Below are 16376 nucleotides of genomic sequence, written 5' to 3' on the forward strand. Positions count from 1 at the left end.
CCAATACCCCTGATCAGTTACAGTTGGAAGTTTGCAGTGCTCTAACACAGGTGACACACATCCAAAATGGTTCAAGGAATGGTAAGGCTCAAAAACCTTGTGAAAAGTAAAACTATTTCCTTGTAATGTCCCCGGTTCTTTCATTCCAGCATCATCTCTTTATCTTAGTTTATCTGCTGACCATCGCGTGCAGTGCCACTCTCGAGCAGCCGATCGAACAGCAGACACAGTTGGCCGAGACAGAAAAGGACCCAATACCACCGATCTACAACACACCGCCCCAACCACCGGTCAAGATACTGCGCGAAACCAGCCCCATCACGCAGCGGGAAAGCATGCCAATGTCCGACGAAGATTTGCAGCAGTCAGCCGCATACACGTACAGCTACTATCGGCCGGTGTACCACCCGGGCGTATACTACTCCTACTACCCACGGTATCGTTGGTACAGACCGTACTACTACTACTACAACTGGTGGTATTATTGATTTGCGGAAATGGTTTTCGTTTCGAATGGATTTTAGGCAGTTGAAATGTTATTAAACGAAACAAACCACCAAAACACAAATGCGTCATTAAGAGCGTGTATTGCACAGTATGTGTTTATAGAGCAAAAAATAAGTTAGATTACCCTCCCCTTTTTATTGGAGACACGGAACTGTTGCAGAACAAATCAAGCAAGCGAACGAGCGAAGCCAATCGTTTTTGGAACGAGCAAAAAGCTTGTAGCCATCTAATGGCAATGATTACTTCGATTTCGTTCTTTCTAAATTATTTCTCCTTCTGTATGGATTGAAGATCACCTTTCGTAGATCGTGTAGGTTCACCGGCAGTTGTCAATAAAACCACGTGTGCATCGATCCCCCATAAAAAAAACCAACAGAAAATAAACACGTGCCACGCGGGTGTGCCATTGGGAGTAAATCATGCGGTAGCACCGTTAGCAGAGACGCTAGCGGAACCACTGGACCGTGTAGATCTATTAGGGTGCGTTACTAATAAATAGTCACTGATGCAATTTTCATGGCGTTAATTTCCTGCACAAACTTTGTACGTGTGAACTTAACCTTCACCTCGCCAGGCCACAGTGAGTATTCACCTTGCTCCACCTTCAGTTTCGTTCTGCTACGGTTGACGTTAGGAATCGTGGTCCGATATTTTGTCATTTTGTCCCGATGCGGCGGAGCGATTGTGAAGGTCAAGCGCAAAGCCTACTTTTCGGATATTGGTTGAAAGAAAGCTAAACTATCTAGCATTGCTTAATAGAATGGAAACCGGTTTAATTAGATGAGCAAAGTATCACAATATGATCGATGAAAGCTTATAAATATGTGTACATTCCCCAGAAAATAGTAAACCTTATGGTATGTAGGCACTACTAAACAAAGCAGATTTAGTTTGGTTTAGGCTTTTGTAACGCCTCCCTTATAACGCGCCCCCCGAATATTCTTTTCACGCCCTGATCTGTCCAGAATTTTGTTCACAACGTTCGCCAAAAAAGGAGATACTCTCAGCCTCAACAACGCCGTTCGCCAGGCAGTAGCCAGCCAGCCCGCTGCTAATGAACCTGAAATTTTGAAACTCAGTTTTCAGGCAGTGCATCATCACCATCGTCAAGCGAGAGGCTCGTCTTGGTCGGTGCGGCCGTGGACGAGCTCGACGAGTCGGACGAAGATTTGGAACTCACCGGCGTCAGCGAACCGGACACCTTCAGGCTGCCAGTGTACGACGTTGGCTTCGCCTCGTCTGAGGACGAGTAGCTGGACGAGTACGACTTGTACGTCGGGTAGGACGGGTGCGATGAGTACGACTTGGTGGAATCGTCCCAGCCGGAGCTGCTGTGCGAGTTGCCGGCATGTTTGGCCAGCAGAAGTAGCTTACCGCCACCAATGCCCAGCGCCAAGCCCTTCACCACCAGTGCCCCGATACCGGCCAGCCCGGTGAAGATCACTGCCGGAGAGAAAATGGAGGAGTAAAGTGTAAGGATTTAAGTTCCAGTTTCATTATTCCCTTTCTGCACCACATACCCGTCTTTGGGTCGATGTGGAAGGCCGATTCTGCCGTTTCCAGATCGTTGGTGTCACTGTCCTGCTCCTCCAGCTGTTCACTCCACACCAATCCAATGATCAGCATCAACAGCAACGTGCTGCTACTTCCGAACAGTTTCATTTTCGTAGAGTTTATGGGGGTTGTTTTTTTCGCAGCAAAACAAAACAATGTCCTTCACTCACTGAACCGACGACACTGGTGGCACTTTTATTGCTTATGCTAATCCGATTGATTCACTGCTCCCAATTCGGCTGCCTCAACAACCAGCAAAATGCTCAACCACTGTTGATGACGCCTAATACGCCTTGCTTGCTCACATATATCACCGCAAAACACCGCTCGTGCCCAATGCTACTGACGACTGACCCGGGTTGGACATCAATGAACGCTTTTTATACGACGACACCGATGCAGCATCGCATCTTATCGCGCGCCCTGGCCGTTGCCCATTTGGAGGATCCTTCAAAGCGCTCGTTGTTGTTGTGTTTGTTTGTTTGTTTGTGTTGCGCCCTCAACGCACAGTGATCAACGCTAGAGTGAAGAGTGCATTGGAGTTTTCGGGCTTGGAAGGAGTGGGGTTAAGTGGCAACGGTTTTGCCGGTTGCCGAAAACGGTGGAAAGGTGGGGTGGGGGGGGGAGCTGTCGCGAAACAGATTATTCGGTCAGTCACTAATTCGATTTTGGCCATTAAACTAGGACGAATTTGAAACAAGGAAGCGTTGGCACCGAAGGTTACGTTTGGGATCATGTGTCGTTAGAGATGGGAGGGGATCTTTAGTTCTTGGGGAGTCCAAGGTCATTTCAAAGTAAATTCTATTCAAGGTGTAATAAGTGCAATTTAGTAAAGGTTTATGAACACCTTATTTAGCTCGAAATGATCACTCACGGCTATTGATCTACATAGAGACATCTACAAGCTGATGGCCTATTAGTGTTGCGTTTGATGTCTAGCAGATGGAGATATAACAAGCGCCCGATATCGACATTGAGTGGGTTTTACGTATTAAATCAGAAAGCGTGCGTTAGTGAAATAGTCATCAACCTAGTTACATTTTTCATTCCTAATTGCCTACGTCATATTGGATTTTGATGTCTCCGTCTTATTAGATTTTGACAGTTGTGTACAAACATAATCTTAGGATGCTTTGACGCGTGTATAACTTTAGCGGTCAAATGTCAAACTAAATACAATAAAAAAGAATATAAAAAAGGAATTGGTATCGTAAATCCCTCCATTAGTCGACCTTGCCGGTTCCGAAAGGTGCCAGAGCACGCTGTTGTTGCCCTTTTTGATGTGGACCGAAGGCACGTGCTCGTCACCCTTTGTAATCATTTGCCAAAATCTTCCCCCGTCCCAAGCCATGTTACCGTTCAACGAGTTGTTATTGCATTCTGATGAAGAGGCCAATGCATTAAGCAATCGGCTCGAGGACCGCACCTTTCAGAAGCGGCTAGAAGGATGCTTAACCTGGTTCGGAGTCTTGGCTTGGGGAGGCTTGGGTGGCGCAAGCAACCCATTCCCGAAACCTTTTGGCAGGTGCTCCGCAAGCTCCGGCTAATTGGCAGGCTTGCCGGCGTACTAATAATGATTGCATTGGAGAGCACTCAGGCTCGGTGTGGTTTGTTTGTTACTGTTGCTGTTGTAGCCGCTTGAAGGGTGAAGATGATGATCCAATGTTACCCAAACACGGTGCAGCCTGCACCGTTGGCACCGTGCGCGATCGTGAAGACCGTGAACACCGGTTAGATTGAAGGTGTCTGATAAATCGGAACTTTGTTTGGAAAATTACCGACTCGGACACGGAGGACAACCGTGCTCATGATGGGGTCATTCAACGGATTGTTATAAAATTACAGTATTGTCGTGTGGATTGGCAGCTTTCGGCAATAGCGGAGGTCGATCGGGCCTGAGTGTGGCTGATCGAGCAACAGAGGGGAGGAATGGAAATTTATCAAATTAACTATCACCCCACCAAAAATGTGCATCTTTGGTGGTGGGTTCGTTCCAATGACCGCACGTCTGACGCCATTCGGATGACACTGTGCCATGACGAGATAGGCCTCGGCTCATGTGGGAGAGCGAAACTAGTTTGTGTGTCGGCCCCAGGTGAGTTTGCATACATTCGATACGCTTTTCGGCGGATCTAATGCAATCCGCCGCGTGTCAACTGCGTGTGAGTTGGTTGAACCCGAAGGTGGCAGCGTCCTCGTCCGATGAAGACGATCTCACGAGTGTGCTCTTCAACCGCAACTTCAAGTCTCTCGATCTTTCCGCGCATCGTGATCGTTGTCGTTCAATAATCTGGTGCGCGTAGCATAATTTATTCCAGCTTGGATTGTATAATCGCCGTACGTGTGTGTGTGGCTCAACATGTCCTTGGCGGTGGGAGCTTCCCTGGGGTGAGCTCGGGTGGACCTTGAAATAAGCCGTTGATGCACCCGGTGCACGATTTAACGTGGCCTAGTTTAAGGGCTATCGGAGTTGACATTGTGATGAGGCTCATTTCCATATGTGTTTATGTTTTGTTTTTGGTGGTTTCTTTTTGAGCTATTCTTTAGATGCATGGCGGGAAAGATGAGCAGCTGGTCAGTCGGTGGGCAAAAAAGACGTGTGGACGAAATGATGCGTGATGCCATCAGCAATAAGCGTTTCCATCAAAGAGTTTGAGGTTTGAGGATAAAAATAGATATGGAAGTCTCTTGCAGGTTTGCGTTCAAATCAAACTCAAGCAGGATGTCATTAGACAAGAATCGAATGGCCAAGGAGACACGCGCGATGCTTCGGAAATGTATTAAAATTCAAAAGACATATTTTTCTTCCAAATTCGCTCCCCATTGAAGGATGCAGCCGACACAGAGATACGACTGACAGAGGACACCTACAGTCGAAAGCGGATCTTCCGGACTGGGTATTACGAAATCTCAGCAGTTAGGAAGTTGTCTGTTCGAGGTGATCGACTTGTGCATGAGGAGGTGAATAATATCTAACCTATTATCGTTATCTACCAACCTCGTCTGAGAATGTATGACTGTCTTCAAACATTCGAAACGTTCATCGTCGTATTCTCGAACAGTGCAACAGTTCTATGGTGACCTTCAAACAATGTTGTGCTCCCCCTTTTTGTGCAAATAAATTCACAAAAACCCCAACCGGCTAATGTATACGGCAAATTACGCACTCGCCAAGACTGCATTACGCTCACCCATCCAAGCATGGGACCGAATCGGTATGGGTTTAGCATGGCGAGAGGATGGCAACATTTTGATGAACAAAAAAAAGGCAAAGAAACAAATACACCCCGGGGGTAGCTACGAACGATTATCACAATTCGATCGTGGTACAATACCGAGTGATCTTCATTCATTCGCTCGAAGCTCAGTGTTTGCACAAGAAAGAAAGGGGAGGAAAGGCAGGCGGTAAAAAATGGCAAACACACTGTAAGCGGTTAGGTGTTTCACACCTTCACAGCGAATGAATCGAGACGTCCGAGCAGGGCCCTTGGGAAGGGGTTGCAGTGCGAGTCTGCGAAGAGTTTATTATGTAATACGAAACGATTGATAAAGCGTTCATTTCCGTAGCAGAAAGTTTGCAAATTTAGGAGTTTTTTTGTGTGTATTTTATGACGTTTTTAGATTTAAATGCTTCAGTGCCCTGGGGAGGGTCTTTGGAGCAAAAGGCGTCAATTTTGCTTTGGGACGGTAGAGCTGATGGATCCAATTCCCTTCTCTTATGGCCCAAAACAGTATATCTCTAATATTCTTTTTTCCTTTTTACAATATCTTCTGTCTCGCACTCGCAGTCACAGAAGACACAAGCTAAGTCGATTCCGTACCACTGATTAACAACAAAAAAATCCCCATAACAAACCGATCGATCAAAGCTCGTGTCCCAAATCCTGTGCTTTACGTATTGGTGCAAGCTTGCATACCCTCTCGCTTGCTAAAACCACCCAGACGGACCCGCTTGACGTCAATCTAAAACAAAAAAAAAAGGTTCGTCGCTTGCTGCCCGTGCTCGCGGGCAAGAATATCTTTCGTATTAGCGCTCGTACTAATGCGTTAGCAAACGATGTCGCAAGCGTAACAGCGTGCTAACAAGCATGATCTAAACTCCCACCAGCCAAAAACGGTGGGGAGTGGGGAATTAAAACCAGCCTCACGCGACTCCTCTTTGCCTCTGCGATGCAAGAATGCACCTGACTGCAGTCGCAGTGCAGTTAGTGTGGTAGTTGTGTACACGCTTTGTACACACAATCCATCAGCTGTTACGCTAGCTTGCGTGCTCTCTCCCTCTTCGTACCGTTGCTAGTCAACGCTGTCTCTCTCTCTCTTTTTCTCCTCCCTTCTACTAGCACGCTCCACACACAGCGCCTACTAAGCTGAGCGCATTAGTCACCTCTACAAACAGAGTGTCCGTGTCTGTGTGCGTCATATCGCATTTTAACGTCCAGCTAGTGATGTATCACTTTTGCTCTCCCTCTTTCTCGTCTCTGCTCAACACACGCAAACGCTACTCGTTACAAACACCGCACGACGTGTTTCCCTCCCGTTTGGCGCGCTAACAGTCACCACCAATCCGTCAAGGTCGCTTTAGAAATCTATCACGCGAAATAAAAGTGAAAAAGAGTGACGGCTGTGTATGAGAAGGAGAGCGAGAAGGCACGAGTCGGCGTACAGCGAACGCATCGATCGGTGTTGCGCATTTTCGCGGTTCACTATCGTGTCAGTTCGTGGCGTTAGTTCTTCGCAGATCGACCGTTTGCCGCGTGGTCGGTCTTGCCGTATTCGTGCTGTCAGAGATCGTGGGTAATAGTGACAGGAGACAGGAGCAAACCAAATCCCATCCAATCATGTGTACCAGTGACGCTTGTTCCGTGAGTGACAAATTGGTGAAATATTTCATACCGTTTAATGAAGAAAAGTACTAAAGTTTGTTTTTATTTCTGGTACTTTTTTCATGTTTTTGGGGGCAATTCCAACTGGCAGATCATGGTCACCGTGATAGACGGGCTGGTAAACGCAACCAAGATGCCGCTCGGGTTGGCCGAGGCCGACAGCAGCCTGCTCGCGTTGCCCAACCGGTCCACAGCCGCCGGGCTCGATGCAGCCGATGAAATCGTGGACGCTTCGTTCGATTTGCTGGTGAAAAAGTTTTGTGAGTCTCTGTGTGTTGTGAATCGTGAATGTGGCAATATTTTACTCATTTTTTTTGTGCTCTCCCTCTCTCTCCCTCGCTCTCAATCACTTCTCTTCCCCCCGCTCCAAAACAGTTCGTGACACTGGTGTTCTTCATCTATCTGGTGCAGATCGTTAGGTTCCTAACGCTCCCGCTGCGCGAACGGCTCGAGCAGGGCGAGGAAGCGCAACGCCTCAAGCGCATCTGCATGATCATCGTGAAGGCCATCCTGTCCGGCAGTGCCGGCGCTTGCTAAGCCCCGTTGCGTCCGCAATCACCGCTTGCGCGTACTGCAATGCGTGAACCAACAGGAAGGCGCGCGGTGGACACTTTCCTACTTGGATCAGCTGTCGTCGCCATTGTTTTGCTTTGTGCCTTTCTTTATGATGTACGGCTTAGTTACTTTTATGATGCAATTTCCCAACCTCCCCCTCAACACACACACACAAACACGCGCAAATGGTGTTGCGTATCGTATCGTGGCCGGCGTTTTGTACGTGCAGCGTTTCTCTAATTGATCGTGCGATCAAATAGCATCAAATAGGCAGGAACCAACTGCCACCTGACTCAAGTTGACCTATATTTAAATATGGAACGAGCCGAAGTGGTTCGTTGACACACTGTTCACATAACACGCAAATGAAATCGATATCACGATCACTTTTTTTGTCGATACGATTTTCGTTCTCCGGTCGCGGATTGGCTGTGATTTTAAAGTGTCCTGTGTCCTTCATCTTACGTCGCTTAAACTGCCCGACAAGTGATACAGGCTGGTGTGAGAGTCGAAACTCAATATGATAGATAGCGTGTGCGTTGCATAGCTAGTGTAAGAGGAAAAGGTAGACAATTTTATTAGCTGTTAAGGTATGCGACCGGGTAAGCAGGTGATATGAAGCAAACACCACTTGCTACTGCTGTTGGCAGGTTTTAAGTGAATGTGAAAACGAAACGGTGTCCAATTGAAGTGGAACCAGACCAAAGTTAGACGGTTTTACTAGCCCGCACGAACATGTTGTGTTTGCTCCGTTTCATAACAAACCGCTTCACTAGTATCGTAAAGCCCATTACGAAATATGCTTCATAACTCAGCCACCTCAGTGTGCACCAGAACTAGAGAGACGCGTTAGACACGTTTAAAGTTCGAGATAGCCTGCCTGGCCCGAAACTGCTGCACTCTTTTATCCACTAGCTGATCTCATGAGTGTTTCCTTTTCCATTGGATTTTACGTGACTTTGTAATGAAGATTGAAAGCATGCTGACCGTACCGAAACCGGTTTCGGGCTGCATTGTGAGGGACCGGAAATGTTGGCATTGAAAACGATCATCCTTGTCCGTGGAATGCGTCCGTGGAATGGGAAAGATAATGGGACGCGTAAGCAAAGAGGACCCGCGTGGAGGCGTGGATGCAATCTCTAGGGTGCAGAGGGTGACATTGATCAGTGTGTGCAGGGTAATGCACTATGCATTAAAGTGCAGTGAACGCAATAGGCAAGGTTATAGCGAATTAAAATAAAGTGTATTGAATGAATAAAATGATTTTTTTTATAAACAAATTTTAAAAGACTTTTGGAATTTGACGTTTTACATTTTCTCCAAAAATTTATAACAAAATGGCCAGATTTACAATTGGTTTATTGATGACAAGTAGCACAGCACAATTTGGTTTAGTAATTGCAATTGGTTGGTAAACTCATGGCCCTGATATCACTTTTAATCTCCCACACAAGCCCGTAAACAACAGACCAACAGTAACAGCCATTAACAGTGAGCCTTGTACATCTTCCTCCACCTAGCAGAAGTCATCGATGATCAAAGATATCGAACGTTAGATTGCGTGAGAGATAACTACTCCCGCGAAGCCTTATAAATGTTGCACTCGCCATCCCGAAAGGCACGGTAAGTCCTATCGAAAGCAAGCAAAACCGAATCATCACCACCACCGGGAACGTGTTTTGCTTTCCGTATCTATGACGAGTGCCCTTTTTGTCGCCCTATCATACTCCTATCAGCCTGCCGTACCCGTATCAGATAAGTTGTCGCTTGTTACGCGCGCGCACTCCGACACTGACCATCGGTCCACAAACTGGCCGACCAATCACGGCCGATAAGAGCCGCGAGCCGCGGCCGGATGTCGATACGGCCGATGCCCCGAGCTTACCAACCCCAGTAGCTTACCAACGGTTCGTCCGGCAGGTTGGTAGCGGTATCGAACGAATGGAAATAGCCGAGTTCTACTGCCGGAACGTTGCCGTACTGCTTCCGGTGCTTCTAGTGCTGCTGCTGGTGGTGCTGCCGAGCGCCAACAATCGCAAGGCCCGTTCGGTGGGATCGGTAGCTGCCGCCGCCGCTCCACCCACCGACCCGTCCGATTGCGATCTGCTCGGGTGCGGGGGCATCTACGAGTGTTACGGCAATGGTTGGGTGAACTATCTGCCGTACCGGGCCGGCGAACGGTACAACATCCCGCTGAGCGCGTTCCACGCCGGGGCCAGCACGCAGCAGGGCCAGCCAGAGTGTCTGCTCGGCACGGCCAACAACTATCTGCCGTGGGTGACGGAGGACGGCCGGCTGACGGTACGGCCCGGACCGCATGCGCTCGATCTGTCCAGCCTGCGGCTGTCCGATCACGGTGTGCAGGGCTTGGTGCAGGGTGTCAGCGCACTGATACCACTTGAAGTTAGTATGAGCGGGGGCACGTGTTTTGTTGCGTGAATAAGTGAAGTGTGTGTGCGTGTGTATATTTTTGTCTGTTTCCAACGTCATCCAATGTTTTAATTTGTGTGTATGTGTAGAGTGCAAAATTGAGTGAAATGAATTTCATTTCTGCTGTCCCTTGTCAACGCTGCGTCAAGAAGCCGTGGGGTACGCTCAGTGCGGTGTTTGGTGTGCGACGTAGGGATGAGGGGAAAAGTATCGATAACGATAATTTTTGTGTGTTTTCTTCGCTTTTTTTCGCCCCGCTCTGCGTGTATTTTTTGTTTTATCTCGATGTTAACAAGGGTAGACCGGTCCGAAAAGAAAAGCGCAATTAAAGCCGAGAAGAAAAGTCAATCGAAAATTGGATGATGATGGCGATACCGCGTAACCTTGGCAACGGATTGGGGCAGCTTCGATCAGCTGTCAAATGGGATAGCAGTGGAGCAAAGAATTGGCGCTTGGCCAGACGATTCGGTGTGCTATCGATGTGTGGCTTCTTATCGCGCGAATAACAAAGTCGTTTGTAAATCATTCCTAATGCGACAAGAATCTCTTGATCGTCCGGCGCGATAAGCGATGAGTGTTCGGGGGTGTCTTGAATCGAACTGTGAGCCTGTTTTGCTGGAGTGATGCAATGAAAACGAAAAGCACAAACATGTTCCAACCGTCGGAAGTGCGTAATTCAAACTACAATCAAGTGGCGTCTGCGGGGGAAACATTCCAACAATGTGTTGGACCACTTATGTGGTGGGCTCGCAAATCAAAACTACTTGAAACAACTAAATAAGAGTGACGTGTAGCAAAAAATGTTGGCAAAGGTGCAAACAGTGCTTCCAGAAAAACAACCCTATTCCGTCAATAATGATGATCCCGGGCTCGTGACCTAAACTATTCTAATCCCGGTCCACTAGCTAAAATAACCAAGCGCGCGCTTCTGATACGGTTTATCGGTTATAATCTGTGCGAATTAGTGCTATCTTGACCGAGCGCAAGGGAGCGAGATTAGGCGACCGGACGGCAGTGTATCGCGTCCAGTTGCGAAGCTAATCGGACGGATCGTGAAAGATCCCACCTTGTATTAAGGGACTGTTATCGTGCAAACAATCGATCCATCACAATGAGTTTAGAAAGGGTGAAAAAGAAGCAAACCCCCCGATTAAGTAAAAGATAATGTTAACTTTGTTCATTTTTTTTATATTTTGTAAATAGTTTTGTAGGATGTAAAGGAAACGATAAAGAGAGAATGTCTGGCTCCGATTAGCTAAAAAAAATAATGTCCACTGGGTGTAGCCTTAACAGACTTCCTTCAAACACCTTCAGTCAGACTCCAGTGCATTCTTTTTTTTCGATAATACTTATAATTTCTGGTCCAGATGCATTACAGTGCATCGGAACCCATTGCAGAGGTAGTTATCAACGAGAAAACAACAGTGTTTTATCATATTGTGCTGAGTTTCACTAAAAAAAACCCAATGTATTCTGTACGGAATTTGAACTAAGATTTTTTTTACAAAGAGGACTGCTGAAGTAAATTTTGATTAATTGCATAAACATGATGTTTAGAGACAGTGATAGTAACAAGAAAAAACGTATAAAGATAGATGTGACGAATGCCTTGATGGCCTTACGAGAAAGATCGTTGATTTGTGCAGCAGTACTTAGGTTTAATGTTTCTACGAGTACAAGAAAAAAAAAACGTCCTGATCGTCCCGATCCTCAGAATTGGGTGTTCGAACCTTAAAAAAAAGTCATAATATTTTGCAATTTATTTGCCTCTCAAATAGCGAAAGTTTGCTTCAATAAAGTATAGTATGCGGATATATCACCGATTAAATTTATATCAGTAAGAAAATATAACATACCAAAAATGCCTCAAGGTTCCGTAATTCGAAGCAATACGGTAATCTAAGCTGACAACCAGAAGCTATTGGAGAATGTGGTTTTGTTTGGAGCGTTGACTTCAGCCACCAACTGCAAAACTCTCTGTTAGAAAACTGTCCCACGTTTGGCTTAGATACAATCTTCAACTCGAGAAACTAGTGGCATGTTCCTAGGTAGATGTTAATACAGTGGAACCTTGCATAACGTGTACCCTTTATAACAAGCAATAACGCATAGCGAGCATACCTAAATGCTGTACGAATACACCTAATAACGAGTAAAATCTCGCATAACGAGCAATTCCCTATATGAAATTGTGGTCATTTCGAGAGTTTCAATACTAGGAATCGTTAATACTCAAGCTATTTCCAAAAGAAGCAGATATAAGTGCGAAGGAAAAAAGTAAGGGAGGAAACACACATTAACACCAACTGAGAATCCAATACTCAAAAAGTCATACAAAAATTTAAAAAAAACTGGTTCGGGTCGTGGGCGAGTTCACTCCACGTCCAAATAATTTTTTTCGGATCAGATAGCGAATCTGAGAGTTTTGCTGCACTTATCGACAGGTGGAGTAAGTGAGGTAGTGTTTTCAGTTTAATTGACAATATTCGAGTCTCTCTTCGGCTTCGGCGGAGTGGGCAGAACGTGGTTTGTAGTGTGTTTCACAACTGTGAGGTGTATTGATAGATGTGTTCTTGCATGCATTCTTGATCTACTTGCCCATGAAGGCGAGATACTAAGAATTGATCAATGCATTGCTGATGCCACTTGGAGGTATTCCGTATGGTTGTGATGCATATAATCCCTATATACCTGCACTTCACTTGACCTGGAACTATTTATTTGACTTTTCATACAAATTGTATGAAAAACAGCCTTCTGCATAACGAGTTTTTCACGAGTTGCAGTCATTGGATTAAACTCGTTATGAGGGGTTCCACTGTATTTATAAGATTCGTTGAGAGCTCATTCGCAATATTCTAGACATTCTCCTTGTTAGTAACGTCTAGTTGCAACGGTTGAGTCCCATAGTCCAGTGAAACGAGTGATTAACGATTAGCGAGTGCTAACGATTTATCTGTCAGTTTGTTCCAAATCACATAGATAAAATGATATTGAAGATTATAGATAAAAATAACAGCCACAGCGAAATTTACCTGGATTAATAGTTCATTTTGGTATATACCTTGGCCATGAACAACTTGGAATACGATCAATTAGAGACATCGATCTTTAGGGGCAAAAGTATTTAGTTTTCAAGAAATATCTTTGGGCAAATATTTTTAAAAATTTTCCCTAAGGCCACTATCTATAGGGCGTCCAAAGAGAGTGTTCCAATTGTGACAAAAGGTAAAAATATAAGGACCGTTCTAAGTGCCACATTCCTAAATGATCAAAGCTGTTTTGCAACACATGAGACGATGCGCTTGTGGTTTTAACTGTATCGGTGTATGTGGGTATGGATGCGTGTGAATGCGTTCTGTGTACTGATGGGTTTATCACATTCTGTTGATCAGTTTGCAGAATTCCTCCCAATCTAATTAGCACGTTTCGATCCTCCTCCTCTAACAGGAAGTGCTTCATCTATCGATCGCAAGGAACGAACTAACGCTTGTGCCCTCGCCAACGCTGAAAATGTTCCAAAATGTGCGCCTCCTCTCGCTGAGTGGCAATTTCTTCACCGAATTCTCCAACGACACAGGTAAGTGTGTGGTGCGGTAGTTACAACAATCGCCTCCAAACCCCCAGCAACACTCCCGTATTTGCTTTTCCAATTGCAGCCGAACACAACCGTTTGCCACTGCTGACCAAGCTGCGGGTGCTGGATATGCGCAACTGTAGCTTGCGCACACTGCCCGAAGCGTTCTTCCGCAATGTAAACCTCGAGTATCTGTTCCTGTCGCACAATCGCATCACAACACTGCCGGCGGAGATATTCTACCCGCTGCGCGGCCTGCTCCATCTCGACCTGTCCAACATGGACACGCGGCGCACGGGCGAGGAGCGGATCGAGAACCCGTTCATGAAGCTGATCGCGGGCGTCGACCTGCATCAGGATATCTTTTTCCCGCTCATCAGCCTGGTGTTTCTCGATCTGTCGAACACGCGGCTTGAGTATCAGGCGTTCATTGCGCTGCGCTCGGTGCAGCGGCGCGTCAAGTACGTCAGCTACTGCAACATTGGGCTGCCCGCGATCGTCGACTATCTGTTCGTGAGCAAAAAGATCGCAATGCTCGACATTTCGTACAACGTGGGGGTAGCGCAGTCGCTGCACTCGGCCAGCTTCACGCTGCTGGCCGACAGTCTGGAGGTGCTGTACTTCAAGGACTCGATGGTGCAGCAGCTGAACTGGCTGGTGCCGTTGCAGCGGCTGCGCGTGCTGAATCTGCGCGGGAACATACTGCGCATGCTGCATCGGGAAAGTTTCGCCAATCTGACGAACCTGGAGCAGCTGGACTTGAGCTACAATTACATCTCGGCCTGGAATCAGCAGATTCTCACCACTACCACCGCACTGCGGAGTGTAAATTTGCGAAACAATAGCATCGTCATTCTAACGACGGACATGCTGTACGATTTCTCGCGCCTTTCGGCCATGGGCCTTGGTGGCAATACGATCCAGTGTTCGTGCAATTATGTAAAGTTTTTGCGCAACATTCTACACAACCGCACGGATGTGGCGGGAGCGTACACGATCTCGGCCGAGCCGCTAATCGTGGGCAGACGCGGGTCGGGTACGATCTCCAACAAGCTCTCGCTGCAGCACGTGCAGCTGTTCGACTACGAGGAGTCGGAGTATCTGTGCATGAACTTTACCAGCAATCAGAAGCTCGATCCGCTGGAGCTGCAGGACTGCATGATACCGGAGGATGAGCTGATCAATTCGGAAATTCCGGGGGAGGGCGAGGATGAGCCAGCGCACGCAAAAAATCACACGCTGGTGTACATACTGGTCAGTGTGGCGGTCAGCTTCCTGATCCTTACCGGGGTTGGGCTGTTTTACTACTGGTTCCACATAAAGTACTTCTTCAAGATCATGAAAAACTCGGCCGTGCTTAGCTTCTTCAACGACGAGAAGCTGTACCTGGACAAGAGCGGGTTGCTGAAGGAGGCCGACTTCCATTACGATGTGTTTGTAAGCTATAGCAATGCGGATCGATCCTGGGTGTTGGATCATCTGCTGCCGAACATGGAGGGAGTTAGCCAGATCAATCTGTGCCTGCATGAGCGTGACTTTGAGGTTTGTAGTACTTGTTTAAGCAGACATCCGTGAGAATACTAACATTTTCTTGCTTTCTTCCTTTCAGGTTGGGTATGGCATATTGGAGAACATAATATCCTGTATGGATCGGTCACGCTGTCTGATGCTCATCGTCTCGGAAAGCTTTCTGCTCAGCCACTGGTGTCAGTTCGAGATGCATCTCGCTCAGCATCGGTAAGAAAGGGACTGTGTGTTGTTTGATTAGTTTAATTTGATAATTTTTAACCTTTTCCTTCTGCTCAGCTTGCTTGAAACACGCCGCGATGAGCTCATTCTCGTGCTGCTGGAAGACATCCCCAGGCGCAAGTGTCCGAAAACGCTTAGCTATCTGCTCAAGACGAAAACGTACATCAAATGGCCCACCAAGTCGGTGAACGAGCAGGCGCTGTTTTGGAAGCGATTGCATAAAACTTTGCTAACATCGAAAGCATAGCATACCTTCAGGCGCACCTATATTCACCACACACTCACCACGCCGTAGCACAGTTTGCATTGGCGCGATTCTGCCGTTGTCGAAAGAGATTGCTGCAAGCATTTGTTGTGTGAATGACCACATATATTACGCATATACTACTCATGATTGACATGAAGCAATAATTAAGAAAGTATCTGCCCTCTTTAGGAGGAGTATTATCGTGTTAATAAATAGTTTAAATACAGTACAAATTATTGGTATAACGTAAAATTGTATGGGTTTCAGAGAGTTATTTTCAACCTTTAATTTAAAAATGAAGAGTAAAATGAAATCAAACGATTCCATTTCCGTATCGTTTTCAGCTTCCTTAATCATCCCATGTTCCGAAGGCGAATAAAATGAACTTTAATCACGAAAACTTCGTCGTAAACAACGGAAAACACATGCCTGAATCAAACGACTTCAACGGCAGCGAAACAAACGACGAACCTCGCCGGCACGTTAACCTCCACCGGTTCCGTTCCGCTCAGCTATGCAGATTTGTAAAAGCCGGTTCCGCACACGCGCGTTTTGTTTGTTTTGATGGCGTTTTGCTTGGCGTCTGGGGCCTGCGCTTTTGGTGTGTTGTGAGATGAATCATCGACGATCGAATAAACAGCTGATATCGTATCGGCTAAGTTTGTCTAATTGCGTAACGAAGCGATATCTTGCGGGCTGTAAACTCCTACGCACTGTTTATTTGGGACAATATGCAAAGAAAGGACAAATCAGACGAATCAGATCACTGCTTAAAATAGTCGGTTTTGCAACATTTCGAAATTATGTTTCGTTTAAAGGGACACTGCACTATTTCCAACAGTTAATGATGCTATAAAACTGTACAGACGATAAC

At 46.5% G+C, this 16376-nt stretch overlaps 3 protein-coding genes across 4 annotated transcripts; 2 read left to right on the top strand and 1 right to left on the bottom strand.

Moving 5' to 3' along the window:
• On the top strand, positions 1-1018 carry LOC121593561. The gene is made up of 2 exons (XM_041916027.1): positions 1-81; positions 150-1018. Exons 1-2 carry the CDS (start codon positions 67-69, stop codon positions 486-488), a joined length of 354 nt encoding a protein of 117 aa, XP_041771961.1. The 5' UTR covers positions 1-66; the 3' UTR covers positions 489-1018.
• Positions 1019-1261: 243 nt separating this feature from the next.
• LOC121592863 lies at positions 1262-2455 on the bottom strand. Of its 2 annotated transcripts, XM_041914708.1 has the most exons (3): positions 2028-2452; positions 1688-1950; positions 1262-1567 (listed from the first exon to the last, which is right to left on the bottom strand). In XM_041914708.1, the coding sequence occupies exons 1-3, from the start codon at positions 2167-2169 to the stop codon at positions 1559-1561; spliced, it is 414 nt and encodes a 137-aa protein (XP_041770642.1). In that variant the 5' UTR covers positions 2170-2452; the 3' UTR covers positions 1262-1558. The 2 variants fall into 2 exon arrangements, with proteins under 2 accessions (XP_041770642.1, XP_041770641.1); XM_041914707.1 differs by having other exon boundaries at positions 1262-1950; positions 2028-2455.
• A 6760-nt stretch (positions 2456-9215) lies between these two features.
• Positions 9216-15749, top strand: LOC121593503 (toll-like receptor 13). The gene is made up of 5 exons (XM_041915875.1): positions 9216-9902; positions 13380-13509; positions 13589-15048; positions 15116-15243; positions 15313-15749. Exons 1-5 carry the CDS (start codon positions 9441-9443, stop codon positions 15500-15502), a joined length of 2370 nt encoding a protein of 789 aa, XP_041771809.1. The 5' UTR covers positions 9216-9440; the 3' UTR covers positions 15503-15749.
• The last annotated feature ends 627 nt before the right edge of the window (positions 15750-16376 follow it).

The sequence above is a fragment of the Anopheles merus genome, chromosome 2L, assembly GCF_017562075.2.
Source record: "Anopheles merus strain MAF chromosome 2L, AmerM5.1, whole genome shotgun sequence".
In the NCBI taxonomy this organism is placed as follows: domain Eukaryota; kingdom Metazoa; phylum Arthropoda; class Insecta; order Diptera; family Culicidae; genus Anopheles; species Anopheles merus.

Excerpts from the sequence above, each read along its gene's own strand:
- LOC121592863 (XM_041914707.1), bottom strand. The coding sequence starts at position 2,169 with ATGAAACTGTTCGGAAGTAGCAGCACGTTGCTGTTGATGCTGATCATT. Across the intron at positions 1,951-2,027 it reads CCACATCGACCCAAAGACGG|TGATCTTCACCGGGCTGGCC; the intron begins GTATGTGGTGCA and ends TCTCTCCGGCAG.
- LOC121593503 (XM_041915875.1), top strand. The coding sequence starts at position 9,441 with ATGGAAATAGCCGAGTTCTACTGCCGGAACGTTGCCGTACTGCTTCCG. Across the intron at positions 9,903-13,379 it reads GCGCACTGATACCACTTGAA|GAAGTGCTTCATCTATCGAT; the intron begins GTTAGTATGAGC and ends CTCCTCTAACAG. Across the intron at positions 15,244-15,312 it reads ATGCATCTCGCTCAGCATCG|CTTGCTTGAAACACGCCGCG; the intron begins GTAAGAAAGGGA and ends CCTTCTGCTCAG.